This window comes from Onychostruthus taczanowskii, unplaced genomic scaffold, assembly GCF_017590055.1.
Source record: "Onychostruthus taczanowskii isolate IOZ18803 unplaced genomic scaffold, ASM1759005v1 scaffold14, whole genome shotgun sequence".
Taxonomy (NCBI): domain Eukaryota; kingdom Metazoa; phylum Chordata; class Aves; order Passeriformes; family Passeridae; genus Onychostruthus; species Onychostruthus taczanowskii.
The window spans coordinates 14,790,391-14,816,636 of NW_024498573.1; the positions used below are offsets into that span (position 1 = coordinate 14,790,391).

At 38.3% G+C, this 26,246-nt stretch overlaps 1 protein-coding gene across 1 annotated transcript in view; it reads left to right on the forward strand.

Moving 5' to 3' along the window:
* DOCK2 (dedicator of cytokinesis 2) overlaps positions 1 to 26,246 on the forward strand; it is a 157,534-nt gene that overhangs the window by 36,575 nt on the left and 94,713 nt on the right. The window contains exons 24-27 of the mRNA XM_041397569.1: positions 4,111 to 4,181; positions 4,459 to 4,565; positions 18,702 to 18,841; positions 25,344 to 25,436. Coding sequence (XP_041253503.1) covers positions 4,111 to 4,181; positions 4,459 to 4,565; positions 18,702 to 18,841; positions 25,344 to 25,436 — 411 coding nt within the window. The remainder of the gene's footprint in view (positions 1 to 4,110; positions 4,182 to 4,458; positions 4,566 to 18,701; positions 18,842 to 25,343; positions 25,437 to 26,246) is intronic.

Genomic DNA, 26,246 nt, shown 5'->3' on the forward strand with positions numbered 1-26,246 from the left:
ATAGTAAAACTGGCTTAAATCTGTCACACTTGGAGTTATCATTGATAAGTGGAACATAGATTGGTAGGATCAATGGAATGTGTTCAAGTAGATTATGGTCTGAAGATATCAGAGAAGAACATTTTAGGAGCCCTGAAGAAAGTTAAATTGGCTTTTTCAGGATATTGAAACTTGAACTAGTATGCAGAGCCTTTGGATGTGAATTTTTAACTCTTATTTCATCCTTGATTGTCCACATGCCTATCAGATTTTACTGTAGATGATTTAAAGAATTATTTTAAAACCTGAAGTTTCTTGTTCTCTGATATATTTATTTTTTTAATTTGGAACTTGATCTTTTAGCCAGTAGTAATTTCCCAGATGTTTTTACTGATAGAATCACACTCAGACTTGCATGGGAAATTAATTCATTCAGGAAAGGATTTTTTATAAAATAATGTGTTATATGGAACAGCCTCATCTGTGCCAGAAGCACTTTATTGTTTCAATTTAACTTTATCTACTGAGCGATATCTTACTTCCTGATCTGTTCAATGCTGTATACATTTACAAAAAGTTAAATATCTCTTTTCAGTCCCTGTTCTAAGGCTGACTGAAGTGGATTGAGGCTCTGACTTAGTGTAGTGCCTGAGCTTTGGGAAGGGCAGATATCTGATATCTGGTTCTGTTTTGAGTACTGTTTATGTAAGCTTTGAACAGCTGAAGACTGAATTGTTAATTTATTGTTGGCAAACTGGAAATATTAATATTAATATTAACATATAACATATTAATACACATTAGCCTTTTTTAATAAAAAAACTTCTGGAGTTGGCCAAGTTACCTTTTTCTTTAAAGATGCAGAGAGAATGCTTCTCCACTTCAGCATTGCATGAAGTAATTAAACTACAGTTAAGATTATCATTTCAATATTCCTTTTGTGCTGATGTTTAAGAGCAGCCATCTGAGCTGCAGGGTGGCCTGGGTGCAGGTCCTGCCATGGTGCTTTGTAAGGCTGGCCCTTGGGGTGGAGGCTGGAGTGATTTAATTTTGCCAGTACAAAAATCGAGGTGTAGCTGTAGAGTAAGGATTCCTCCTTTTAAGAGGTTTTTTTTGCAGATTTTTCTTGTAATTATTTAAAACAATTAGTTCAAGGTTACACTGTCTTTACAGTGGTAGGGCTTTCTAGGCACTAGATGTAAACCTTTCTTTAATTTCTTTTGGCAGGGATGATGTTACAGCTTGGTTGCATTTACCAGTTGCTCTTCTGTAGTCATTACTGGTGACTTTTGTAGGTTTTAGAGAGATTTTTTCATGAAGTCTGTACTTCTGTGGGAGAGAATCCTTGAAATTTGGAAACCTGGAAATCAGTCTCCAGAGGCTGCAAAGAGTTTGGTGATGGGAGGCTTGGGGATGAGGGAATAGGGGAGCTATCAGCACCTTCTATCCTTTGCCTGAGCACTCACTGCAAAGAGTTTGGTGAAGGGAGGCTTGGGGATGAGGGGGAATAGGGGAGCTATCAGCACCTTCTATCCTTTGCCTGAGCACTCAGCGAAAAAACCATAATTTTTAGTGGATATGTTTTATGTCTGTTTAAATCACCCTCTATCTTTGGGGAATAAAATTGAATGAATGATTTTTAAATTTCAGATTATATGTTTTTTAGATTGTCCTACTGTTGACTTGTGATTTGTAGTCTGTGAGTGTGCCCCTTTCATTGACCAGCTTGTGCTCTCAACCTCAAATTACAAATGAAGCCCCTGCTCCTTTCCCAACTGTTCTGTTCCCCAGCTGACACACCACGTTTGACCTACAGATGGTCCTGTCTGCTGCAAATGTCAGCTCTCCCCAGATCCCTCCCAGGCACTGATTTGAGAAAGCACAACTCCCTGTGCTGTGCGTGCTTTCAGAAACCTTAGATGACATGTTCTCAAGGTCATTGAAACATAGAAAAAGAAATTGTCTGTGGCAGTGAAAAATATGAAAAATAATGGAATATGAAGCTGCTGCCTTTCTCTCATTCTTCCCCATGCAATTTTGACCCACCCTACTGCTGCAGTGGATTCTAAGGATTTTATGCATCTCTGTACATTTTTCTTATGAGAGAATAAGCCTACAAAAGTACTGATAGTGATGCATTGCTTGTGGTGCACAAAGGGGGATGGCACAGCAACTTCTTAAAGTTGCCTTGATGGCTAGTAAAATTAGATTAAGAAACAGAGCACCAGTGATTTCTTCGAATGTACTTTTCATCTCATGGGTACTTGAATTTCATGAATATGTATAATGTAATGCTGCAAAAAGAGGGCAGCTAAAAATAAGCTTGGTCAGGAGTAAAGGTTAAAATAAATTTAACTGTACATTGTATATGTAAGAAATAATTTTCTGCAGTGCTGTGGGTTTATCTGTATCCAGCTTTAAAAACTAATCTCTTAAGGTTTGAAGAATGCAGAACATCTTGTACTGCTGACTAGGAGATTTTTATGACTTCATTAAGGGCAGTGCTCAATTGTGTCCATAGTGCATCATTTGAAGCAATTATTGCAAATGAAATTTGGGAGTCTAAAATAGTGCAGGGGATATACTCATTGTTGTACTTCAGCTGGAACTGTGGATCTGCAGAGAGGTTGCATCTCTATCCTTCCCTCCTTTGCAAGTGTAGAACAGGGAATATGTGAAAGTCAGACAGCACAATAGCCCAGGTGTCACGGAAGTACTGCTTGAAATATTTTGTAGCCACTGGTGGCTCTATCTTTTATCACACATCTTTCACAGTACCTGTGAAATGCTGTAAAATGAAATTCAGATGCTGCTGTGCAGTCTCTTCATGCAGTATCTGTTGCTTGAAAAGCAAGGAGCAGCACTGTTTGAATTAAAACCGGAGGCAGTTTCCAGCCAACACAGGTGTTTGTTTGGGTGCTTTAAATAGCCCAGGGATTCCCAAGATCAGTAGAAGGTACAGTCTCTGTTGAAGTTGCAATAGCTTTTAAACACTCTGACCTTTCTAGGTTTGTGTATGAGTGTGAGATGAGATCTGCAGGAGAATGACTTTACCTGAAAGTATCATAAACCAGCATTGAGTCTGTTTGAAATACTGTACTCACTCCTGCTGCAGAATAAGCTCTCCTTCTCAATAATGACGTAATTAGTTTTTTGTGGTTTTTTTTAATTGGCTACTGCAGTGGAAGTTCATACAAATAAAATTATAGCTTGATTGTGTTTAGAAGGTCTAAAAGAGAGCCAAAGAAAGCTGTGCTCTTATTATCTTCATTCTAAGCTCCCTACTCTCCAGAAAGAGACTGTTTTTAACAGGGAGCTTGCTGTGTACAGGTAAGAGAAATATTGAACCTAGATAGGCTTCTATCAGATAGATCAGTAATAGAAGGATTCACATCACTGTGATTTAGTTTTTAGCAAAATGCTGGTAGGAATCTACACCCTAAAGCAGCACAGTGAAGTAAAGTACTTCAAGTTAGTTTTTATGCATATTAGCCTTAAGTATTAGTGGTGATTTTGAGCCTGAAATAGCCTGCTGAAGTTTTCTTGTCCATGTAAGAAGAGCAACTTTTCTCTTTGCCTTGTCAGAGTAGGGTTTGATTATCCCACTATGCTGTCAAAAGAGGAACTGATAGAAGGAGATAAACCACCCCACAGCTTGGCTGCAGAGGGTTGGGTAGGGGCATGAGACCCCTTTTCATCTGTTCTGGGAAGGGTGGCATTGTGGGGGGTGGGTGACTGCTACCCCAACTTCTGCCTCCTGCATGGCACATTTCTGGCTTGGGATTGGTACGGCTCCTGCTTTGATCGGTGCTTGGTTTACTTATTTGTGTCATAGTGACACTTTTAGTGGTCTGCAAGGAGATAATCTACAAAGTCTGGACCCTTTCATTGATTGGGTAGATCTCACTCTCACAGAGTCAGATCTGCTTGGAACTATGGTAGTTAAATTCCTCTGTATATCCTCAGCATATGCAACTCTGTGACAAAATTTATTCAAATATGATGTAAAATTCCAGTCTGGGGAAAGAAGTCCGAGTTTATCAGTTTGTTTTGTGTCTCAGTGGTGTGCTCTGTGCTGTTCATGTGCATGTATAAACATACAGGATTAACATGATCTGTCTGTCAATGCAGGTTGCTGCCTTGAAGTACATACCATCAGTTCTTCACGATGTTGAAATGGTTTTTGATGCCAAGTTACTGAGGTGAGTCACTCTTGAACAGTTCCTAGTTGACAGCAATTAATTCTTGCAGATCAGTTTAGGTTCACAAAGCTACACCAGTTCCTACTGATCAAGACAGTCGTGGGTCCCTGGATACATTTGTTACTGGTCTCTTGTCAATATTTGTGATTTATAAATAAATATAAGTCTTAAAAAGTGATAAATGTTACAAATATGTGATCTTTTGTTCTTTCTCTCTGTCCTTATTAACACCTGATGAATTCATCTGTATGGTATTTATGACATTTTTCCTTTTCAGCCAACTGCTATATGAATTTTACACTTGCATTCCACCAGTGAAACTACAGAAGCAGAAAGTGCAGTCCATGAAGGAAATCGTACGCAGCAACCTTTTTAAAAAACAAGGTAAATACAAAATGCCTCTAAGTCTTCGAATAAATGTGTGAAAATTTTCAGTGACTTACATGTTGTGCAATTCACGTTTGCAATGGAGTGAAACAAATAGTGAGAGTGTGAATGCCAGGAGCCTGGGCTCTGGAGGGATTCAGCTCTTTCCACAGGACAGCAAGAACTGTGCAAAATGCAATTGCTGGCCTAGGGCAAGGAACAGGTGGGGCTCAGAGGAAGGGTTTTGTGTGGTTTTTTATGTTATAGTGGTTAGGTGGGTGAGTGTATATCCTTTCAACCCAGTTTAAGGTCTATAATGGAATAGGAACAGGAAGTGAAACCTTGTGGACACAGATGTTCAATAAGGCCTCTGCCTGGGAAGAGGGCAAAAAAGATCTGATTGTGCTGTGGTACACTGAGCTGCAATGCAGCATTTCCACTTACAGGAATTGCTTCTCAACTTCTACCAGAACTTAGTGCCTTTCTCAACTCTCAGGAGTGTTAATGATACTGAAATGCCTTTATCACCACTGTGCTCAGTTTTCCTTCATATTATCACAAGAAGTGAATTTTTGCTGAAGGAATCCTATCAGAGTAGCCAAGTTTTACACGATTAGTTTCAGCTCAGTGTCAAGCATTCTGACTCCTCTCCTGTGAACTGGATGGTTGCTTCTCTCTCCCCACCTTTTTGCTGTGTAGATAACCTTCAGAACCTGAAGGGCACATGGACTCCTCAGATGAGTTCCAGTTTCTGACAGCTTAAAGATAATGATTCCTGAAACTTGACAGTACAACAGTGGGTTGCAAATAGTGCTGTGTGTGAGTAGATTGAGAGAGGATTGCTTTGCTCACCTCATTCTGAGTTGCCAGGAGAGTGATGCAGTTCTAACTATCCAGGACAGATAAAAATTGCACTTTATTTTCAGACCTGTGTTGAATTCCATTGAGACTGAATTGTATATTGTAAACTTTAACAATAACTAGCTGTGTCTGCTATGTTTTAAGACCATTGTAAATTTCCTGGGGAAAAAAAGTCAAGAAAATAATGTAGGTGGTTTTAATGTTTAGATTAAATTAAGTAATATTTTATGTTAATGGTTACATGGTCAACAGCTGTGATTTATTTTTTTTAACTATGTGTAAATTCATATTTAATTTGAATTGGTGAAAGACAAGTAGCTGCAGCTTAGGAATCTTCAGACACTGATCCAAACTATTACAAGCAGATTCTAATTAATTTTCAAACAGTTCTAGTCCTGTATTCACAGGTTGCTCTGGTAGTTGACTGTATTTCTGTTTTACAAGCAGAGTCTGATACATGATTGCAGTAAGAGCTTCCTTTATTGTTGCTCTTTCTAAAATCAGAAGTGCCAGACTCAGTTTTATCTGTGGTGCTTGTGGTGAGCAGAATTTAGACCAGAAGGAGAAATATCCTCTCACAAGAGTGAAAGACTCTTGGGTGTAAATAAGGCACTCTCCTGAACTCTTGACCTTACTAGAATTCAGTCAGCTACCCTATGTTTAATACTGAGAAATTAGGTGTAAGGTATAAACTTTTTTGGTTTTTGTTCAATAGTTTTTCTTTAAAAAGCTTTTCTCACTGAAGTATAGTTGTTACTGGTTCACAGATCAAGAGTGATGGTCAGGACAGCAGATCCCAGGCTCATATAATAAGGAATAAACCCTAATAAATATTCCAAAGGAAAACAATTGAGCATACAATAACTGTGTGCTTCACAGTTCTATTCACCAATGTACATCCTACAGCTCCTTTCTTCCATGCCTCTGTGTGTTCCAGAAGAGAAAAGAATGAGGTTTGGATTTCCAAGAAGCTTTCATTATAGTCTGCTTAGTGTGGTGCTTGTTTCATGTGTTTAATGGGCCCTTCCTTTAGCTGAGATCTGTTAATGCAAAATACTCTCTAAAGCTTTTACTACTGCAGATAAATAATAATAATATATTGCTGGTTGCTTGTAAATGCAGCTTGTCTGATGTCTTGAAATAAATAGCTGGTCTATCATGGGATATGTCTACCTCAGGATGCATTGTGAATTCTAAAAAGAGGACACAGTTTCTGTATTTTTTAGGTAATAATGAATAAGAAATTTTGCTAGGAGGATTTCTAATTCTGGGGACATTTTATGAAACCAATAAATGGTGGGTTTTGCATAGTCCTGACCAGATAATTAATACATTTTAATTTTTCCCCGACAGGTAGTTAGTGGATTCATTTAGTCTTAAATTTGTAGATAAAAAAAATGTATTGCCCAAAAGCTCTCCACTATTTTTTGCTAACATCAGACACTTGACAGCAGAACCAAGCAGCTGAGAGCATGAAGGCAGCAAATCACACAGGATTGATTTGCCAGCCCTGCTGTTTCACCTGTATCCTGTATATCTGGGTATTGGGATCCAAACTTGCATTAGTAATTGGCAGCTGAAGTGCATCCAGTATATAATATGTAAAAATTAACTACTTGTTTATGTGCTTGTGGGGATTACATGTGCAAGATCTACCTTAAAATGTTTTTATTGTGATACTTAATATAGTAATACTTGGTATATAATTATATAATAATACTCAGCTGTGCTCCTTTTAGAGGAGTCTGGAGAAATGGATTGATTTTTTTTCATGTATTAGATTAAAACAAGAGAAGTCCTCTGAAGAAGCACTTGCTCAAAATAGAGAAATCAAGTTGCTGTCATTTTAAAATAAAACTAAAATATACTCTGTTTGTTTTAGCTTAATCATGACATATTGTTTCAGCAATATCATAACTTATGTTATGATGATACTAACAAGAGAATATTTTTGCTAACTAGAAAATATTCATTTAAACATTTTGCATGTCAGCAGTTTGATGAAGTGACAGAATAAAACAGCTCCTTGCTGGTAATGTAGGATTTAGAATTGTCACTATTTTAGAATTTAAAATGCCTGAAACTGACAACTTTGCTTTTTTATTTTATTTTTTTCTTACTGGAGTGGCAAGCATACCTTTCCATCATCCTTGGTGCAACCTGGTCAGGGCCAAATAGACTCTTGCAAATATATTTTCTGTTTCCTGAGACCATTCCATGAAGTTGCCATTCCTCTAACACAGAATGGCCAGCTAACAATGCTCCTCTTGCCTCAGTGGTGTCACTTTTTAGGATATTTAATATTTGAGTTTCTCTGTTTGGCAATGATCTTTACACCTTTCCTTTCACCAACTGCCCCTACATTACTAATGACAGAAAATCATCCTTTTAATAATTAGAGTGGTTTTTTATCTAAATGATATTTTTGATTATTTGCATTTCTGTTTTGTTTTCAACCTTGACATTGTAATTACCATAGGGGTAATAGAGTATACATAGAGTAATATATATTATATACTATATACACATATATGCATATACACTCTCTCTCTCTCTCTCTATATATATATATATACACTCTGTATATAATACCATAGTCCACATTAAGTTTAAGTGCAGGCACTGAAGAATGTAAAAAGACCAATACACAATTAAGTATCTATATCATTATATAATACAAAATTTAATATTATTACATTGTTATTATTATTGTATAATATATAATATTATAGTGGTATGAAAATATTTCTGTACCATGCTGTTGTAACACTGTGCACGGTAAATAACAAACAAATCTTTTTTCATTTACATTGCCATGGCTTAAAATAGAAAATTCTAAAGGTACTTTTTTTGCTGTACATTAAGTACAATTGATTTTCAAATTAATTGGGTAGAGAACCAAGGGTGTGTGGGGTGCAGACATAGCCTGATTCATCACTGCACTCAATGAGCTGGAAGGTCATTAACAAGAATGAAAGCACATGTAGGCTATCTCAGAATGGGATGCAGCACGACAATTTAGGTAAGATTGCCAACAGTATCATTAACTAAAGTTCACATTTATCTAGAACAGGTAGTATTTTTTTTCTGCCATGAATATGGATATATATTTAACTACACTGCTAATTACAGCGAAGTCTATTAATTTGGTGTGTTTCAGGTTATCCATTTTTCCTCCAGACTTTAGTCTCTTTCCAGGTCGTTCATTGCAGTTGTTCAATTAATTTACATCCATTCCCAGAGGTGTTACTTTATCATTCAATTGGATTGCATATACTGGCATTTCTGTTCTTTGACCCACTGATATTCACAGCATTTTCTAAAGAAGCAGACTCTTGAAAAAATGGAAAATTCTTTTAGAAAAAAACTTTAAAAATCAGTGAAATTTGCCTTTATTAAATAAGTCACACATGAACCTGAAGCTGAAAACCTTGAGGGTAAACTGAATTTATTGCTAGGTATTCCCAGGCATTCAAAATTTCCACTGTAGACTTGTGGAGTGCTTTCATCACATCGGAAATGGTCCCGTGCACCTCTGCTGTAATTGATCTTCAAAGGCCTTGCAGCACTAAAGCACTTTTAGGAGCCTTTAAATTACATTGCCATTTTTTGTAGAGGCATTGATTTCTTGTTCCCACTCTGCAACTATAACAGAGCTTGGAGAGGTTATGGGGGTGCAGGTGTTTGAGGGGCTGAGTGCAGGATGATGGATGCTTTCCACTGCTTGTGCACTTTTACCGTGGCATTTAGGAATGTTCTAACAGGAAGTGTGAGCAGACTTTTATACAGTTTTGTCTTTAGAAAATATTAAGTCCTTTTTGGTCAGAGGGCAAGAAATCTGCTTAATTTCTGGCACTTTGCTTTTAGACTATTTGATATTTTATTATTTTAAAATGTCAAAGTGACAGAAATTATTGCCTTGTCTCATATAAACACCTCTAATGGGATTTTAGAGTCTCTTTTATGTAAGATGTAAGAAACTGTCTCTTGTCATATCTGTCACTGTTTAGTAGGATGTAATGGATTATTCTATGCCTGTTGTGAAGAGGTTTTGTTAGAATGGTTTAATTTCTATGTAAAACTACTTTTCAGGAGTTACTGTTTCATTTGTTTGTTTTTAGGAAACTTATTGCCAAAATTCTCCCACCATCTTTCTGTTTCTGAGAAAATAACAAATTAAGATATTGCTGTTCATAAATCACATGGAGTTTTATTGTAGTTAGTATTGCTCAGTTTATAGTATTTGGAGCTGAATGTTTATTCTAAGCTGGGCCTGGAATATTTACTGAACTTTTATCGAATGCAGGGAGCTCCCAATGCAGGGAATGATTGGCATCTGACTCCATGATTCAGAATGCTGAACAATTGCTTTATTAAAACCATACTATATTACATTATACTATTTTATAACTATACTAAAGAATACTGTACTATAAGAATACTGAAGAAAAACCCGTGACTGTCTGAGACAGGCAGGACACAGTTTGGAGTGATTGGCTAATCAGTCAAAACAACTTTCACCTGTGTCTAATTAACCAAATCACTCTGTAAACAATCTCTGTAACACATTCCGCACGTTCAAAAGCAACAGGAGCAGTGAATAGAGATCAGAATTTTCACTTCTTCTCTGAGGTTCTCACTGCTTTCCCCAGGAAAAATCCTTGGGAAACTTGTGCCTGCTGCTCTCTGTAAAGACAGCTGAAGCCACAATGTTATGCTGAAACTTGTAAATGAATAGCCTTGAGAGAACTGGTTTTTATTGGTGAGAAATGAATATGAAGTTCTTCAACGCATGATGAAATGTGTGTGTTTGAGAGTGGTGCTTTGGACATTGCATTCCCTCGTGGCCCAGCCCTGCAGAGGGGTTCGTGCTGCAGCAGACTGAGATCACCCCACGGAGCAGCAGCTCTAAGGAGGGCTCACAGATGGCCACTGCCTGGGTGGGAATTGGCTTTGGGCTGGAAAGGCAGGCCCTGTGCTCGCTGTGGCTCCGGGCACGGCTGCTGCATGTTCAGCATATGCAAACCACTTGCTGATTTTGGAAGAACAGCAGCAACAGACATATGTTAGCAACAGGGGTTAATTTTTTGCCAGATGACAGAAGAAATGCGGAGACTGTAGCAATTTTTTTTTCCCTCACTGAAGAACTGTTTCTATTCTGTTACTGTTTAAACATGAGAAGCACTTGCACACACCTCTAATCATGCTGATTTCCTAACTCGTGTACATTACTGAGTTTTACCTGTGAAACACTTGCTTTCATTTCACAAATTGAATATTGTTGCTAGTTTGTGTTGATATAGTGTATCATTTTTACCTTCAGGATTATTAAGAAAAAACGTTTAAAAAAAAAAAAACAAACAGGAGGAGTAATTTCTGATTAAGCACCTTTCAGTTTAATTATTATGTTCAGGATTGAGTGTCAGTTATTGATTTTTACTACTATGATCTTACAATCTGGTTCCTACAGAGAAGAGTTCCTAAGCCTAAATTTTTGGGGTTTTGTGGGGGTTTTCTAGGATTTTTTCCCCTTCCCTGTGTTCCACACAACTTCAAAACATTTTTAAAATACTTGAACTTGGAGATTGTTCATGCATGTGACTGCTGTTTTTAGCTACTGGGAAAAAATGGTAATTAGTCACTGATCATGTATTCCTTTAAAAAGGTTCTGTATAGAAACCCAGTCTATCCTATAGATTCAGTCTTGAATTTTTCAGTTAACTTGTTTATTTATTGGGGCATTTTTCAGGGGTACATTACCTCTAAAACAACACTTAAGTCATATATTTCAAATATTCATCTTTTTCCAGTTCTATTGCTGCAATGTTTTGATACAGATGAGTATGGCATAAACATATCTTTAGATATTTATCTGCATACATTTGTGATGAACATATGTGGATTAAAGCCATTGCTTTGGTTTATGGATAAGCAGGAGACATGTTTGATATTGCAACTGATAACTTTTTGTTAGACTTGACCCATTATGTCATTTTTGCAGTTAGATTTTTTTAAAATCCGGTTATGTGGGGAGAAATCAAGTTAGGTGAAATAGTTTTAACAATGAACTTCTAAATGTATGTAGCAAAATGTGGTTTACAATTACTTCAAATAGGAAAGAGATCAAAAACATATTAAGGCGGTTGGTAATGACACATATTGGGTGTCAGTAAAATGAAGGGAGGAAATGTGAAAATTCACAGAATCATAGGGTGGCCTGGGTTGGAAGGGACCTAAAAGATGTGAAAGTGGCAGAGAGGATGTGCTGACGAGGCTGTGGCTGCCTGGCAGACTGCAGTGCCTGCGAGCTGGAAAAGGCACCAAGTGCTGGGAATGCTGTCTTGGCTAGAGCAGGGCTGTGTTGGAAGCCCTGGCTGCCCTGGAGAGGCTGGCACTGCTCTGCCCTCACAAGTGGGGACACTTGAACACACACCTGGAAGCACCCAGCAGCCTTGTGCAGCTGCTCCTGGGGTCAGTGCTGTGCTGTGGGTGCTGGACCTGCTCTGTGTCCTGCCTCACCTGCTGACACTGAGCTGCAGCAGCTGCTGAGTGCTGCCTCACAGGATCCTCTGTTTCTCCTGCCTTCATGTTCCTATTAGTGTCCAGGACACAAAGAGAATTTGCATCTTGCAGTGCTGTCAGAATCTGTAGGTGACCTGTGGTACCTTCCTTTCTGTGGCTCTTATCTAAGCTGTGAAATTTTAATTAAGATTCTACAATGAATGAAAAATACACAATTTTAAAATCATTACTCTTGGGCTCCCCAGTAAACCAAAGAGTTAAATTACAAATAATAAAGAGGGAAGACTTTTAACAGGAAGATTGCTGCAGTTGTGAACAGATGTCCTTTGTGAAGAAGCACAATGCTTTAATTGAGCACTGGCTGCCATCAGAAGTCTCACCTCATTGAAAGAATGTTGTTCACTGGCTTTATTTTTGAGGCTTTGTTCTAAATCTGTATTCAGATGACACCTATGTCCTTATTAAACTGGCATGCCAGTTTTTAAGTGGGCATGAAGCCATCCTAACAGATGGATATGACTACAGGCATGCCAGGGAATCAAGAGAAGTGTTTCCTAAGGGAGACAAAAGTGGTGTTAAATCTTTATTACCATTTTGGCTGCACGTATGAGGCAGTCAGGAATGAAACCCGTCTGTGATTTTTGCTGAAGGAGACCCAAATGTCTTTTTTAATGACATGATTGCATTAATGACTTAAGAGTTTGAATTTCATTTACCTGGTACATAAGAAATCATTAGGTATCTTCCAAAGGGAATAAGGTAAATAGAAGGATTAAAAAACCCAACTTGAACCCAAAAGAGAAAACACATAACTGCTTAATCTTGGGCAACAATGGATCTACCTGTCCTTAGGCAGGAAGGTGCTGCCAGGGAACCTCTCCAAGAAGTGGGTTGGAATTTGGAATTGAAGAATGTGCATAATACTAAATCTTCTGACAGACCTTGATGAAGAAAATGCAAGATGCTCAAACTCTAAGTTGATGTTTTATTGTTCAAATAAAAGTTGGGGCAGCTAGAATAAGAACAGTCAGAACAGTTGGGCTTTTTCATGCTTTTGAACATTAAAGAGTAGATTGTTGGCAATGTTCTTACATTATGTATCAAGCAGAAAAGAAAGCAGCTAGTATTTAAATCAGCATCTTCTCCTCTCCATGTCTCTCCCTTGTCTGTCTTGGGCTTTCTTGGGCCATGGAAGGAGGTGTGAGAATGTGAATTGCTTCATCACAGACTTAGAGATTTGTTTAGGTTGGAAAAGACCCTTAAGAATCAGTCCAGCTGTAAACCTAGCCCTGCCAAGTCTGCCACTAAACCATGCCCCCACATCCACCATCTTTTAAACCTCCCCAGGGGTGGTGACTCTATCAGTGCAGCCTGGGCCAGGACTGGACAACCCCTGAGGCATTTCTGCTACTTGAGAGAGCAACACTCTACGTTCTCAGGGGGTTGTAGAGGAGGAAGGTCCCCCCAGTCCTCCTTTTCTCCTGGCTGAGCCCCTCAGGTGCCTCAGCCCCTCCCCATCAGACTGAGCTCCAGCCCCTTCCCCCCTCCATTCCCTTCTCCTGCCTGGCTCCAGCCCCTCGGTGCCTTTCTTACTGAGAGCCCCCAAGGTGTGGCCAGAGCAGTGTCCAGCACAGAGGACAGTCCCTGCCCTGCTCCTGCTGCCACACCCTGGCTGGGGCAGGCCAGGTGCCCTTGGCCTCTGGCCCACCTGGGCACACCTGGGCCATGTTCAGGTGTCCCCAGCACCCCCAGGTCCCTCCTGCCTCGAGCACAGCACCTGGCACTTCACCCTGCTGGCCTTGGCACATCCATCCAGCCTGGCCAGGTCCCTCTGCAGAGCCCTCCTGCCCAACTCAGTGCCATCTGCCTTCCTGAGGATGCATCCAGTGATGAGCTTAAATCATCAACTACAATATAAAGTTTTATTTTAGCTATTTTTTCAATTACAGTCTTCCACCATTTTCTTAATTTTTTTCCTCTTTTCCCAGGCCAGTGAATTGCTGATGTTTAAACAAGCACTTGGCTCATTTTCCTTACATAACTTGGGAAATGGTGCTTTAGTATTATAATCAGGAATTTATGTACTGGTTCAATAAACTTTTCTTTGTCCCAACATAGTACAATAATTTCATATTTTATGTGATGACTTAGTGAAATAGTTTTAGGTGGGCTTTCAAAGGTACAAGGAAGCAACTACAGGTTTATATTTACTTCAGTCCATTTGCAGGCTCAGGCTGAGATCAGGCCTACCTTGCTACAAATACTGGGGTTTTTTTCCAGTTGCTTTGATTCTATGTGTCTTTCAGAATATATTGGGAGTTCATCCTTGTATGGGATGATTTTTACTGGTAGAAGTCTTCTAAAACCTAATTAGTTTGTCCTTTTCTTCTATTTATGAATCATGTCCTAGAAGTACATTACAAAATTAAGTCCTTCTCCTGTATAATCAACAAGCTGAGTTTATCTCGCAGCCAGTCAAAAATATAGACATAAAGCATAAATATTAACCTAAATAATTAACACCAAAAAAAAGAATTTTCTTACTAAAATCTATTGATTCTTTTCATATTAGTATTACTGGAAAGTTTGACCTTTCTTTAAAGGAAATGATACAGCTAAGCAGAGTTAAACAACCTTTCAATTTCCATGTAGCTTGACACTTGAACATTGTTCACATCTGAAAATACCCTGTAAATAATTGATCAGCTGCATATGTTAAGTCCTTTTAGGAGATTCTGTATGTATCAAATATGGATTCAATCTTAATTTATGTTGCCAAGTACAACTGGGATTACTGAAGCTTGCAGAGAAATTAGCTCTAAAAACTGGAGGAAACCAATTGTACCTTCTGCCTCAGCTGCTCTCTCAATACAATAAGAGAATTTGGTCTATGCAAGAAGCCCTGCCTTCTCCATGTTTAAAGGGTGTGGAATGACTCTTATCAAATTATATCAAAGACTTGATTCTTTCACCAAAATATACGTGTGTGGGTTTTAAAGGAGTTATAGACAGCAGCAGGCATTCTGCCTTCTGGTAGGAAGCTTTAAGTGACCTCTGAATGCTGGTATGGAGGAGTTTTAAATTCTATATAGTTTGCTCCCACTCCTCTTTAAGGCGTTTGGTGCAAGTTGTTAGTTATGATCTCGTTTATGTTTTCTGATTTTTGATCAAACGGGCATCCCTGGCGTGTGAAGTCAGGTGTAATTTGGTGATTAATATACCCATAACACCTAACCTTGAATCCTAGGGTTTTATTTTCTATATGAGGACAAATTAAAAATGTTCTTTATCTAGAAGACAGGATTCCTCTTGTCAATGACTTTTCTCAGTTTAGTCTCTTACTTTGCTTTTGAAAGAAAGCTTATTAGGTATAGGTTTTATTATCCAGTTGCTCCTGGTAACTTTGAAAGCTACCCCAAAGGAATTTTTCTATTTGCTAACTGTCAGACAGTTCAAAGGGACATCTAATAGCTTAAAATTGAGCTGGATATTATTTTGAAGGAGTGAGAGCAGTAAGTATGTTTATCCTGGGAGATGTGAGACTGGAATGTGCAAGGAACCTTCCGTCTTCTTTGTGAGAGGTGAAAAGTGACTGAGATGTCAAATAATGTGATGTGACTTTGAACTTTGCTATGAGCAGCCTGTTAGCATAGCACTCCCTACTGATGCCTTTTGAAGTGCAAGGGTTTCCAAGGCATTATTTTTAACAACAGTAGTTGTGGGGAAAGGGTTGCCAGCTGAATTTCTCACATGCTGCTGATTTGAAATCTGTATTTCTATGTGTTATTGCAGATTAGTTACAGGTTGAATGTGTTTGTCTAAATATGTTCATTTTCGTGTTGAATTAGTTGTAGCTGTTACTGTGTCTGTTGCAGATTGTTAGAGTAAGTTATGGATCCTTATTGAAAGTGTAATTTATACAGAGCAGGTTGAGAGCAGAGAACTTGTAGCACAAAGTGTTGCCATGGATAGAACTCTGCTGTAACTGCAGAGTTCAGGTAGGGAGAGGGATGCAGGTGAGTTTTGCTGCCAAGGCTTTGCTTGGTGTATGGGATCCACAATACTATAGAGAAATGTGGGGTTTAGCTGGTGCTGAATCATTCCTTCAGCATATCCTGCACACAGTCAGAGAATCTGGAAAGGAACACAGGGATGGAGCAGAGTGGAGACCAGAAAAGAGAAATTTTATTATATGTGTATTTCCATACAGGTTAAATATATGTGAAACAATTTTTATGCCTCACTACAGATGCTGTGCAAGTTCTAGTGATTAAAATGACAAGAAATGGGTTTCACCTATCTGTCTTTAGAATAATGAGTTTGATAATATTTCTTCTGATATAGGACACTTCGATGTTTGAATCCACAGATAAAAAAAAATTCCAAGCCCCAAAAATGTCATTATTTATGTGTACAGACATGTATTTAACTTTGTTCCTAAATTTCTGTCAGTTTTTATTATAAACTGGTCATTTGCAGCACACCATGCTACTGCCACACTACCTCTGATTAGGAGTTTTGACAATCAAGGATCCTAGAATAGTTGAAGAATACTTGGAAGGAATCTGGGAATGTGTCCAGTCCAGCCTCCAGCTCAGCATGAGGTCAGCTCTGAGGTCAGAGCAGGTTGTTCCAGGACAGACTGTGCAACCTGTTAGTTCTGCTGCTTGGCTGTCCATGGGAGGGAGAGGCTTTTCCTTGCATCCAGACTGAACTGCTTGCTTGGCTTGTGATTCCATTTTTTTATTTCATCTGATCCACTTTAAAATCCGTTAAACCTGTGCCATCTTTCAGTAAGACTCTTACCCTTATAGTCCCTCTACTAAGCACCACTAAATGGAACTTGGTTAGCAAAAAGTGCTATATCCAAAATATAGGTTAAACATTTTTGGAGTGGTCAGAATGTGAATGAATAAATTCTGAACCGGTCAAACTAGGAAATGTTTCCCTACCTGGATAACCTTAGACTGTTGAAGGACAGTTTCCACAGGTAACAGTAAAAACAGAGCTTAAGTTTGTTTGCTAGCTTCTTCAAGAGTAGTGAGCTAATAATCTCTTTTATAACCTGCACTTATTTGACTGAAAGTATAAACCCTTTATTTAAAAGGTCCTATCACATTTCAGTAAGTTTTTAAGTATTGCATGTAACTTTTTTTGTTGCTAATGGTGTTTCTTTGGTTTAGTTTTGGCTTCAGCTAATAGCACTGCATTTGTTGCAGTCACAATTAGTTAGACGTAGTTCATATGAACAAATCAAGAAAGTGTTTGCTAGGTTCTGAATTACATCTCAATTTCAGAAAACTGTTAACATTTGCTGTCTGCAGTTGGTGACCACGAAGCTGCCAGTCCTGACTGGTGGAGGCTCTCTGTGTCCATGAACACAAACCCAGCCAGAAGTGCTTGAGGAGGGTTGGTATCCCCTGCTGCTGGGCTCCACTCTGTGTTCTGTGAGAGCAGCCCTTTGGGTTCTGCTGCAGAGGGGAGTCTGGGCCTGCAGGGAGTGCAGGCAGCGTGTCTGTGCAGAATTGGGCACATAAAGGGACTGTAAGCTCTGTGAAATTCATTTTTATGCTCAAACAGGTCTTGTGTTGATATGTGTTCTTTAACTGCTGTCTTACTGGTGAGTTTGTGGGTTAGATTTGTCTTGTAGCTTGCAATAAGTGTTATAGAAATAGTTACCAAGAGAAGAGATACTTTCTGAGGCAAGAAATTATGCTGCTCTCCAGACATGATTAAAAGCTCTTGGCTTCATGTAGCGTGGAGCTGTTACTTCAAATAAGAATAATCTGCAGAGACTCCTTTTGTTGCTTCATCTGCAAAATTCAGACACTTACAATCTACTTTCCATTCCTTTCCCTCTTTCCCTTTTTCTCTCTCTTTCTTTCTCTCTTCTCTCTCTTTGTCTGTTTCTTTTCTTCCTTCTCTCACCCTTCTGTCTTCCTGTACTAATGCCCTTATTGTGGGGGGATTCTGAGCCCCTGGCTTGTTTTAAATCACATATTATAAAGTTTCACCATATCTCAGCCTGTCCTTTTTTATCAGGGAGTGCACTGTGTGTCCAGGTGCTCTAAATCATTCTTTTAAAAAAGTATATGTTTTTTTATTCCTGGATAGATATTGCTGTCATTACAGTTATTTCACATGTGTGTATTTTGTACTCCTGACATTTCCTATAAGCACCTCCCTCTCAAAAAGTCAGTGTATGTGTGAGATTGGAATGTGACTTCATATTTGTGTCAGCTCCCTTAAATTTAAATAAAGATGAATGTATGCACAGCTCTCACTATCACAGGTTTGATAGGCCCTTCATAAGAGTCTTTTCTTTGCATTCTTTTATGTGCCTTCAGAAGAAACATTCAAAAATTATGCACATAGTTTTGTTCTGCTGCTTGAGTCTTATTTTCAGAAATAAGTTAATAAATACAGTAATTTTCTTACATTAAAATCCTCCATTACTTAATTAATTTCAAGATGCTTTTTATGTGAGTAATTTGTCCCCAAGTGTTTGATATAAGCTGAACGGCCTTCAGAATTTAACTGAAGAAAATTATTTTTATCAGGAACTTTTGGGTTTGATATATATGAAAATACTATTGACTTATGAAAATACCACAAAAGTTTGGAATATTCCTGCGGCATGACTGGAAAATCAACAATTCCATGTTGGGACTGTGGCTGTTAAAGCATATTGTGTTTCACTGTTTGGGCAGGGTTTCTTTGCACATATTATTTCATTTATATTTGTAGTTAAGACAATTTGCTTTCTTCCAGAATGCAGGGACATTCTGCTTCCTGTGATTACGAAAGAGCTGAAGGAATTACTGGTACAGAAGGAGCTCCAGGTGCAGGAGAGGAAGTACTGTGTTGAATTACTTAATAGCATCCTGGAGGTTCTGAGCTGTCAAGACCCTGTAAGTATTGATGATGATGTAGAGCCCAAGTCTGTAGAAAGCCTGAGCTGATTAGGAAGTAAATTATTGATGATGATTAATCTCTTTCAAATATTTAGTACAAGTCTGTGGCAAATTGAACTTTTCTCCTACTTTTCATAAACTCAAACCAAAGGGCAGTTGAGGTATTGAAGATGAAAACTGATTTCTGGGTAACCTCATTCAGCTGAAGATGTCTTTGCTCACTGCAGGTGTTGGACTACATGCAAGGTCCCTTCCAACCACAACTTTTCAATTATTCTGTAATTATTTTAATTATACAGAATAAATTTCAAATTTCATCTTGCTCCTTTTTAAAAACCCCTGTAGTTTCTGAAACAAATGCTTTTCACTGTACCAGTGTTGTAGGGTGTGGTTTCTGCTTTCAGTAATGTCTGAGTAAAACAGATCACTCTTGACTGTATTTCACTTGGAGACTGTACTTCCTTTATCAGATTTCTGACATTTTGGAACACTAAAATTTTCATCTGGGTGGTTCTTTTTTTTTTCCTCATTTGAGAGAATGTTCAATTGACTTTTTAGTCGCTCACTTTTTAATGAGCAGTAGGTTATTCAGTGAACCTTCTCAATAATTTGAGGGATTTATTCTGAGAAAACATCATAATTAATTGCTTTAAGAAAGCTGTAATTTCCTAACCTGTGAATATGTGCTGATTTTTCCTTAACTATAGTTTTCTGATACATGTCTTCAAAATTTGCAGACTTTGGATTAAGGCAAGCTGTCATTTTAGGAGTTTTTCACTGTTGCTCCCTGGATCATTTCCTAGTAAATAAAATCTTACAGCATATATCTTGATTTCATAAAAATGTTTGATACTGCTGAGGCTTTTCAGTTTGCACAGGGCAATCTTTCCATGTGTATTATGAGCTATTTGCCTCATTGGTTTAGACTTAAGCAGTTCAGGAGGGACTGATCCAAGGGGATACAAAAGAAATATTGGAGCATTGAAATTTGAAATGTAATTCTTAAGATAAATGGTGAAACCATGATAGGGCAAAAATTGAAGCTATCATCTCATAAGACTATAATGCAAAGTAACCAGCTTTGTTACTGCATCCTTTAAAAGGTAAAACACAGTTGTAAGGCAAGATGGAGCAATACTTTCTCTGTGTGTACCACATAAATGAAGTTTATTTTTGAATTTAACAGTTGCTGTCCATAGCAGCAGTTGCTGACATGTAAAAGACTCATTAAAACCTACTGAAAATATGGTTTTGCAGCTCATCTTTGTGTGAGTGAGAACATTATGCAGAACAGCAGAATTGCTGAGAATTTAAAACATATACATTAAGAAAAGATACTGAAATTTGTTCAACAGAAATGGCATTTCTGCAATAGTTTCTTTCAAGGAAGGCAAACTGGAGATTCTCTGTGAGATGTTTGGGTGACCATAATCTACAGATAGTGCTTGCAGTGACTACTGATGCATTTCTGATATAAGGAGAAAAGTCCCTGGGGGTAAGGGTAAGTCCAGCAGTGGTATCAGGACATGCTGAGCCCTTTAGAGGCATCATATTCCTAAGAAATATTGTAGAATAGTTGGGATATCAACAAAAGGACCAGATGCTTCTGTTGCAGAAGGTCCATACCCTGGCCTGCCTCTGGCAGTACAACTGCTGGTCAGAGAAAATATGGATTTTAGAATCTATTAATCATGTGTCATTAACTGTAACACTGGGCTTTGTCACCACAACAGCAAATATGTAGCTTTTTCCTTGCTTGACAGAGGAATCCATGGATTATTATCTCTTTTTTTTTAACCAAACACTGATCCTGCTTCAGTACTGAAAATCTTCTATTAAGATGACTTATCTGAAGGAGGAAAAAGGAGCAAAGGAAGGGAACACAGCAGCATCCAAGGATCACACAGTCAGTTCTCTTCAAGAGCCACTACAGATTTCTCTGGAGTGTAACACACATGTTTGTTTTCCAGCTAAAGTGAGAGCTCTCGTTTCAAGGCTGTATTTGCCTTGCAGCAGAAAATACTTTGTAACCTGTAGGCAAATGAAAGAATTCATACATGGCTAAGTTATTGTTTGGGCAGTGTCCTTCAGGATGCCTTTATTCAGTGGAATCCAGATACAGACAGTTGGTTTGGGAATTGACCAAATTATTTCAGCTGGGATTACACTTTAACCCTAAGATGAATGCAGTTTTCTATCCAACAATTCATTCCCTACCATTTCTTAGCCTCCTTCTAAGAAAATGGATGGTTTGACCTGCTGGAGGAGAAAGCTTCAACCTTTAGTAGCAGAACCACGTTACAATATTAATAACACCCGTGTCTTGTCCCTATTTCTTCTGTTTTTTCCATCTCAGTAGAGAAACCTTGTTTCAGACTAGTATTCAAAACTTTTTGGAAATTTAACTTTGATATTTCTGCATTGCATTTAGTCTGTGAAAGTCACCAGAAATAGAAGGCACACAAAGGACAGGGAAGGAAAAACAGCAGTAGTTGTTCTGTTTCATGTGGTGAAAAATTATACTGTGAGGTTATCTTTGAAGTAGTTACAGAATTTTTGAATAATCTGTTCTCTTTGTCAAAGGAAAGGATATTTTGATATTACCAGCTCTTCTTTACTGTTGTGCCTCACATTGTTTAGTGAGTGGGAACATGGGAATCATCAGATCCTTGTGTTCAAATGCTGTTTTCTTCAGCTGCTGCCTCACTGCTGGGTTCTGCAGGTAGCCAGCATGTTGTTAAAATCTCTGCTTTATGCTGGTTTTGTATGTTTATTTTTATGACTAGACAGTCACTGTTGGGTATCTCAGTGAGATGCCTAGGTTTGATTTTAAGATTCCTCTCCAGCAAACAACTTTTGAACATAAATGGCATTGTTTTGATTTAATCATGTCTGAAATTAGCATTGTAGCTTGAGATTGTACTTCAATCACCTGTGAAATGCAGTTAAATCTTAGAACTGCAAGTAAGTCATTGATGAAGGTCATGGTGAAATCGGTGATTTTTTTGTTTCTGTTTTAATTAAAACCACTTCCCTTTTTCCTCTTTACAACACTTTGCTTCATGCAGTCTGGCAGTCCTTCAGGAGGTGACTTTGTCTCTAATCTGACATATATGCTATGTTTTAATATTTCCTGAATCAGAACAATTTTTTATTTATAGTGCTTACAAAATTAAATGTAATGATAAATGCCTTCTCTTGGAATCTACAGTGAAATCTTGGTTAAGACTGTAAGTGCAAGGGAGACGAAGAATCTTTTCCTGTTCTGTGCATTATCAGTAATTGGTAGCAGTTGCATTTTAAGCTGTTTAGCAAACAGGCCTGGAAGCATTTTAGAATTGTAAAGAAATTTTTAAGAATTTCCCTAACTTATGGTGGATCTTAAAACTTTAGCAAAAGAGAATTTCAAAGGAATGTAGTCAGGAATTCTGCATGTTTTTTCAGGGCCAATTACCTTAAGGTCTTCTGACTTTTCAGCCAGAACAATGCAGGATTATGAGTTATGGTTTAAAAAAGAAACAGTTATCCTTTTATACGTGCCTTTATTTGTGTGTGTGTCAAAGAAGGAACACAAGTTACACAACTGGGTGCACCAGAGAGGGAGCACACAGGATCTGGTTGGTGCAGAGCTCATTTCCTCTGTGGCTGCCCACACAGTGCCATGGTTTAGGTTTGTGACCAGAGCAGTGTTGATAATGCAGCAATGAAATTTTAGTTATTGCTGAACAGTGCACAGTGCCAAGGCCTCCTGTGTTTCTCACTGAGCCCCATGCCAGGGAGGAGGGCAGAGCTGGGTGAGAGTTTGGGAGGGCACGGAGCAGGGACAGCTGCAGTGAATTGACAGAAGTGTTTCCCAGTGGGTATCTCAAGTACAGGTTGTGTAATGTAATTCCCATGCAGCCATTCAGTCAGTCCCTGTTTGCCACTGCCCAAATAAATGAATCAGAATCTGAAGTGCAGGGTTGACTCTGAAACAACAGAATTGCTTTTCCTGTCCCAGTCCTGTAGTAGTTTAAATAGAAGATAAAAGCTAAATCAAACACTATCTGCTTTTACCCTGCACAGATATTTTTGAAAGAGAGTGAAATTTTGTTTGGTTTGGATTTCCCATTAACTAATCTGTGCCATCCAGCCCAAGAAGGAGCCTGAAGGTGTTTGAGTTCTGTGAGAACACTCCCTGCTGCTGACCTGCTTACAGAGACTGAGCTCTGGTTGTTCCATGCCTTGGAACAACAGGGAAGACAAACATTTTTGATCATTGTATTTAATTAAATGGAATAATGCAATTAATATTTTCCAAGGGAACATTTATATATGATAAAAGTAGTTAATTTAGCTCCTAAAAAATCTTATGCTTAATCAGTAGATTGAAGCCAAATGATGGTGGGTTTTCCCATGTCATCCTTGTGAAGAGAAGTATGATCTGAAAAAGAATATGTTGCAGTTAGTTGTTAGACTATCTTCTGAAGCTACAAGGTGTAAGATAAAAGCTAAAATCTCATGTATTGACAATGTGTGAAAACAATTTTTGTTAATTTCTCAGTGTTGGTATTGAATGCCTAATTGTTTCTTAGATTAGCAAGAAGAAATGAAGTCTTAGTTTCATAGAGAAACCATTTTATTTCATTTGCTAATGTTTCTCTGAAAATTCAAAGGTCTAGCAGAAAATAACCTTTGTGTGCTTGAGCATATGTAATAGTCTTTCCAGGAAGGGTTTGTTATGTGCTGCTTGGGAATTAAGAATAGAGCTCATCTTTAATGATGGAGTCAGGGCTAAATGTTAAAACTTATTATGCAATGTTCTGAACTGTTACTAATTACGGTATAGCACATACTGAAATGTGGAAGTGAACTCACATTATATGAGCCCTCATCTTTGAATTTAAAAAAAAGGGAAACTAATGAACAAATTACATCCCTCTACTAAGTTCTCCTACATAGTTTATCAGTCTTGGCTGTTGACAATATTTTTTTAAATTACAGTGGTACACAATATTATAAGAACAACAAATGTGTCTTCAGTGAAGCCACTCTCAAGCATAGTTTATGTTATAAACATTGGACTGTACCAGAGAAAGTGAAATTTTAAAGAAAGAAACACCAAACACAAATTATTCTGTGACTGCATTGTTCATTTATAGAATATAACAACTTCTGAAATGCTGTGACAGGAGAGGAGATCACTTCAGCTTAAGTGTGTCATTGTCAAACGCAGGCACACAGTTTGTGTGATTGGGAGGGGCTGGCCCAGCCCCATCCCCAGTGGCACAGCTGTGAGCAGCAGGTGAGCAGCACTGACAGCAATGAGCCATGGAGTGCCCAGGGGCACTGAGCAACCACCAAAGGGAGCAGAGGGCACACAGGGGCAGGGCGTGAGCAGGAGGGGTAAAAGGCTGGGCTGAGGAACAAGAAGAGCAGACACTCGAAGCCTTCTGATGTGATCTGATATTACTCTGTGTGGGTTGAAGCCTTCTGAAATTGTAGGGTGACACTCTGTGAATCATGGCCATCTCAACTGTGACATGTGCTGCAACAGTCAGAGGATCCAGGAGCACTAAATGGTAATGGTGGGTAAATTGCCAGGGTGAGGAACATCCCTGTTTCGGGGTGTGTGGCCTGATCCAGAGCAATCAGAGTAGGAGAAAGAAAAAGGAGAAGACCTTGGCTGACTCAGAGGAAAACAGGACCTGAAGCAGTTTTTCCTGGGATAGCACTGGGGCTCAGACACCTAAAACATTATTAAGAGCTCACCATGGCTTCTGTGATTGTGGTGCTCTTTCCATGCTGTATCTGACATTAAATAAGGGTCTTGGTGTAAGCTAAATATCCTTTTCTACTAGAAACCTGCTTAGGCTTTTTCTTTCTTGTTGCATGCTGTTTTCCCAAGTTGTTGAGTGATCAGATTAAAGTCAGTGAAACTGGTGAAGAGAATGTCATTCCCATTTGCTCAGGGTTTTAGAACAAATAATCAAATGTCCTTCAGCTTACAAGAGCAGAACTGGGGCCAACCGCATCCAGTTTGTGCCCTCTCAGAGCAGCTCAGGTAAATGAAGACAGCTTTCTCCTTTAATAACTGTGTATTTGTGACTGCCAGCTATTTATTTGTGACATTCCTGAGCACCAGCCTGCCCTGAGAGCACTGACAGACGTGGGGAGCTGGGAGAGAATTTGCTTTAAGTTAACTGTACCAGGGTTAAGCTACCAACTGCTCAGTTAGGGGGAGAACAGGAGTCCTTTGAGTGAGAGATGGGAAGTGACTGTTTGAAAAAGAAACAGTTGTGGAGTAGATTGGGTTGAAATTGGTCTGAAACTGGACACAAGTATTCCACTGAAATTGCTGGAACTAAGGAGTAGTGTGAGCAAGAAGAATTAGTGTTGCTCTTTCAATAAGGCTGTTATACTGTACAACTTGAACTGTCAAAATCAAAATAATTGGTTTCTTCTTACTTCTCAAAGAGATATGATTTTAATATCAAAACTCTGATTTTTTCATTTGCAGGCTTCAACTTATCACCACATTCAAGAAATAATGGTGCAGTTACTACGCACAGTGAACAGAACTGTTATTACAATGGGACGAGATCCATTAATTGTGAGTAATATTTTAATGCATTTTCAGTGCTTTGAAACTCATTTTATAGTTATCCTGGAAAAAATGCAAATATAGCATTTGTGAATTATTGAAAAAATATAGCATATTGTGAATATATTTTTGAATATATTATCAATTCCTTATGAATGATTTTTTTTAATTTAAAAAGTCTCAAGCTTTTTTTTTTTTTATTCAGCTGTGACAGTGTAGTCACAGTCTTGTGTAGTTGTAAGATCTGAATGTTCTTTAAGAGAACAAATGATAAATAGGAAGTTTCTTTCTGCAAAAAAGAAGAAAGTTTTACTTTTCCTACATAAAGGACATAGTTTAAGACATTGAAAGGAGTATTTCTACTAATCTAAATTGAAATTGTATGAGTAAGACTGAAAAAATATCTGGGCATGTGCTGAACACTCACCAGAGATTTTTTTTGTGGAGGTTCCATGATTTAAGAGTTATATTTGAGGACAGATTCTGCAATTTATTCAGATTTAAGTACACATCTCCTGAGCACTCCTCTGGATTTAGACTATTTGTGAGAATGAAAGGAATTCTTTGGGAATTTGGAGCTTGCCCTTCAGTCTGTTCACTTATGGCAAGATGGTTTTTAATGGCTTGTCTCTGGAGATTTATTTTATTCTACAAAATCATAGCTTGATGATTTTGGCCACAAGAGGCACATTGTGTGCCTTTTAAAATGTCCTGTGTTTCCCTGTTTGCTTCTGTTGGAAAATAACAGTTTTAGATCATTGCCAGCCAGAGCATGTGTGCCTCCTAACGATTAGGCTCCTAATAATTGAGGAGACTAAT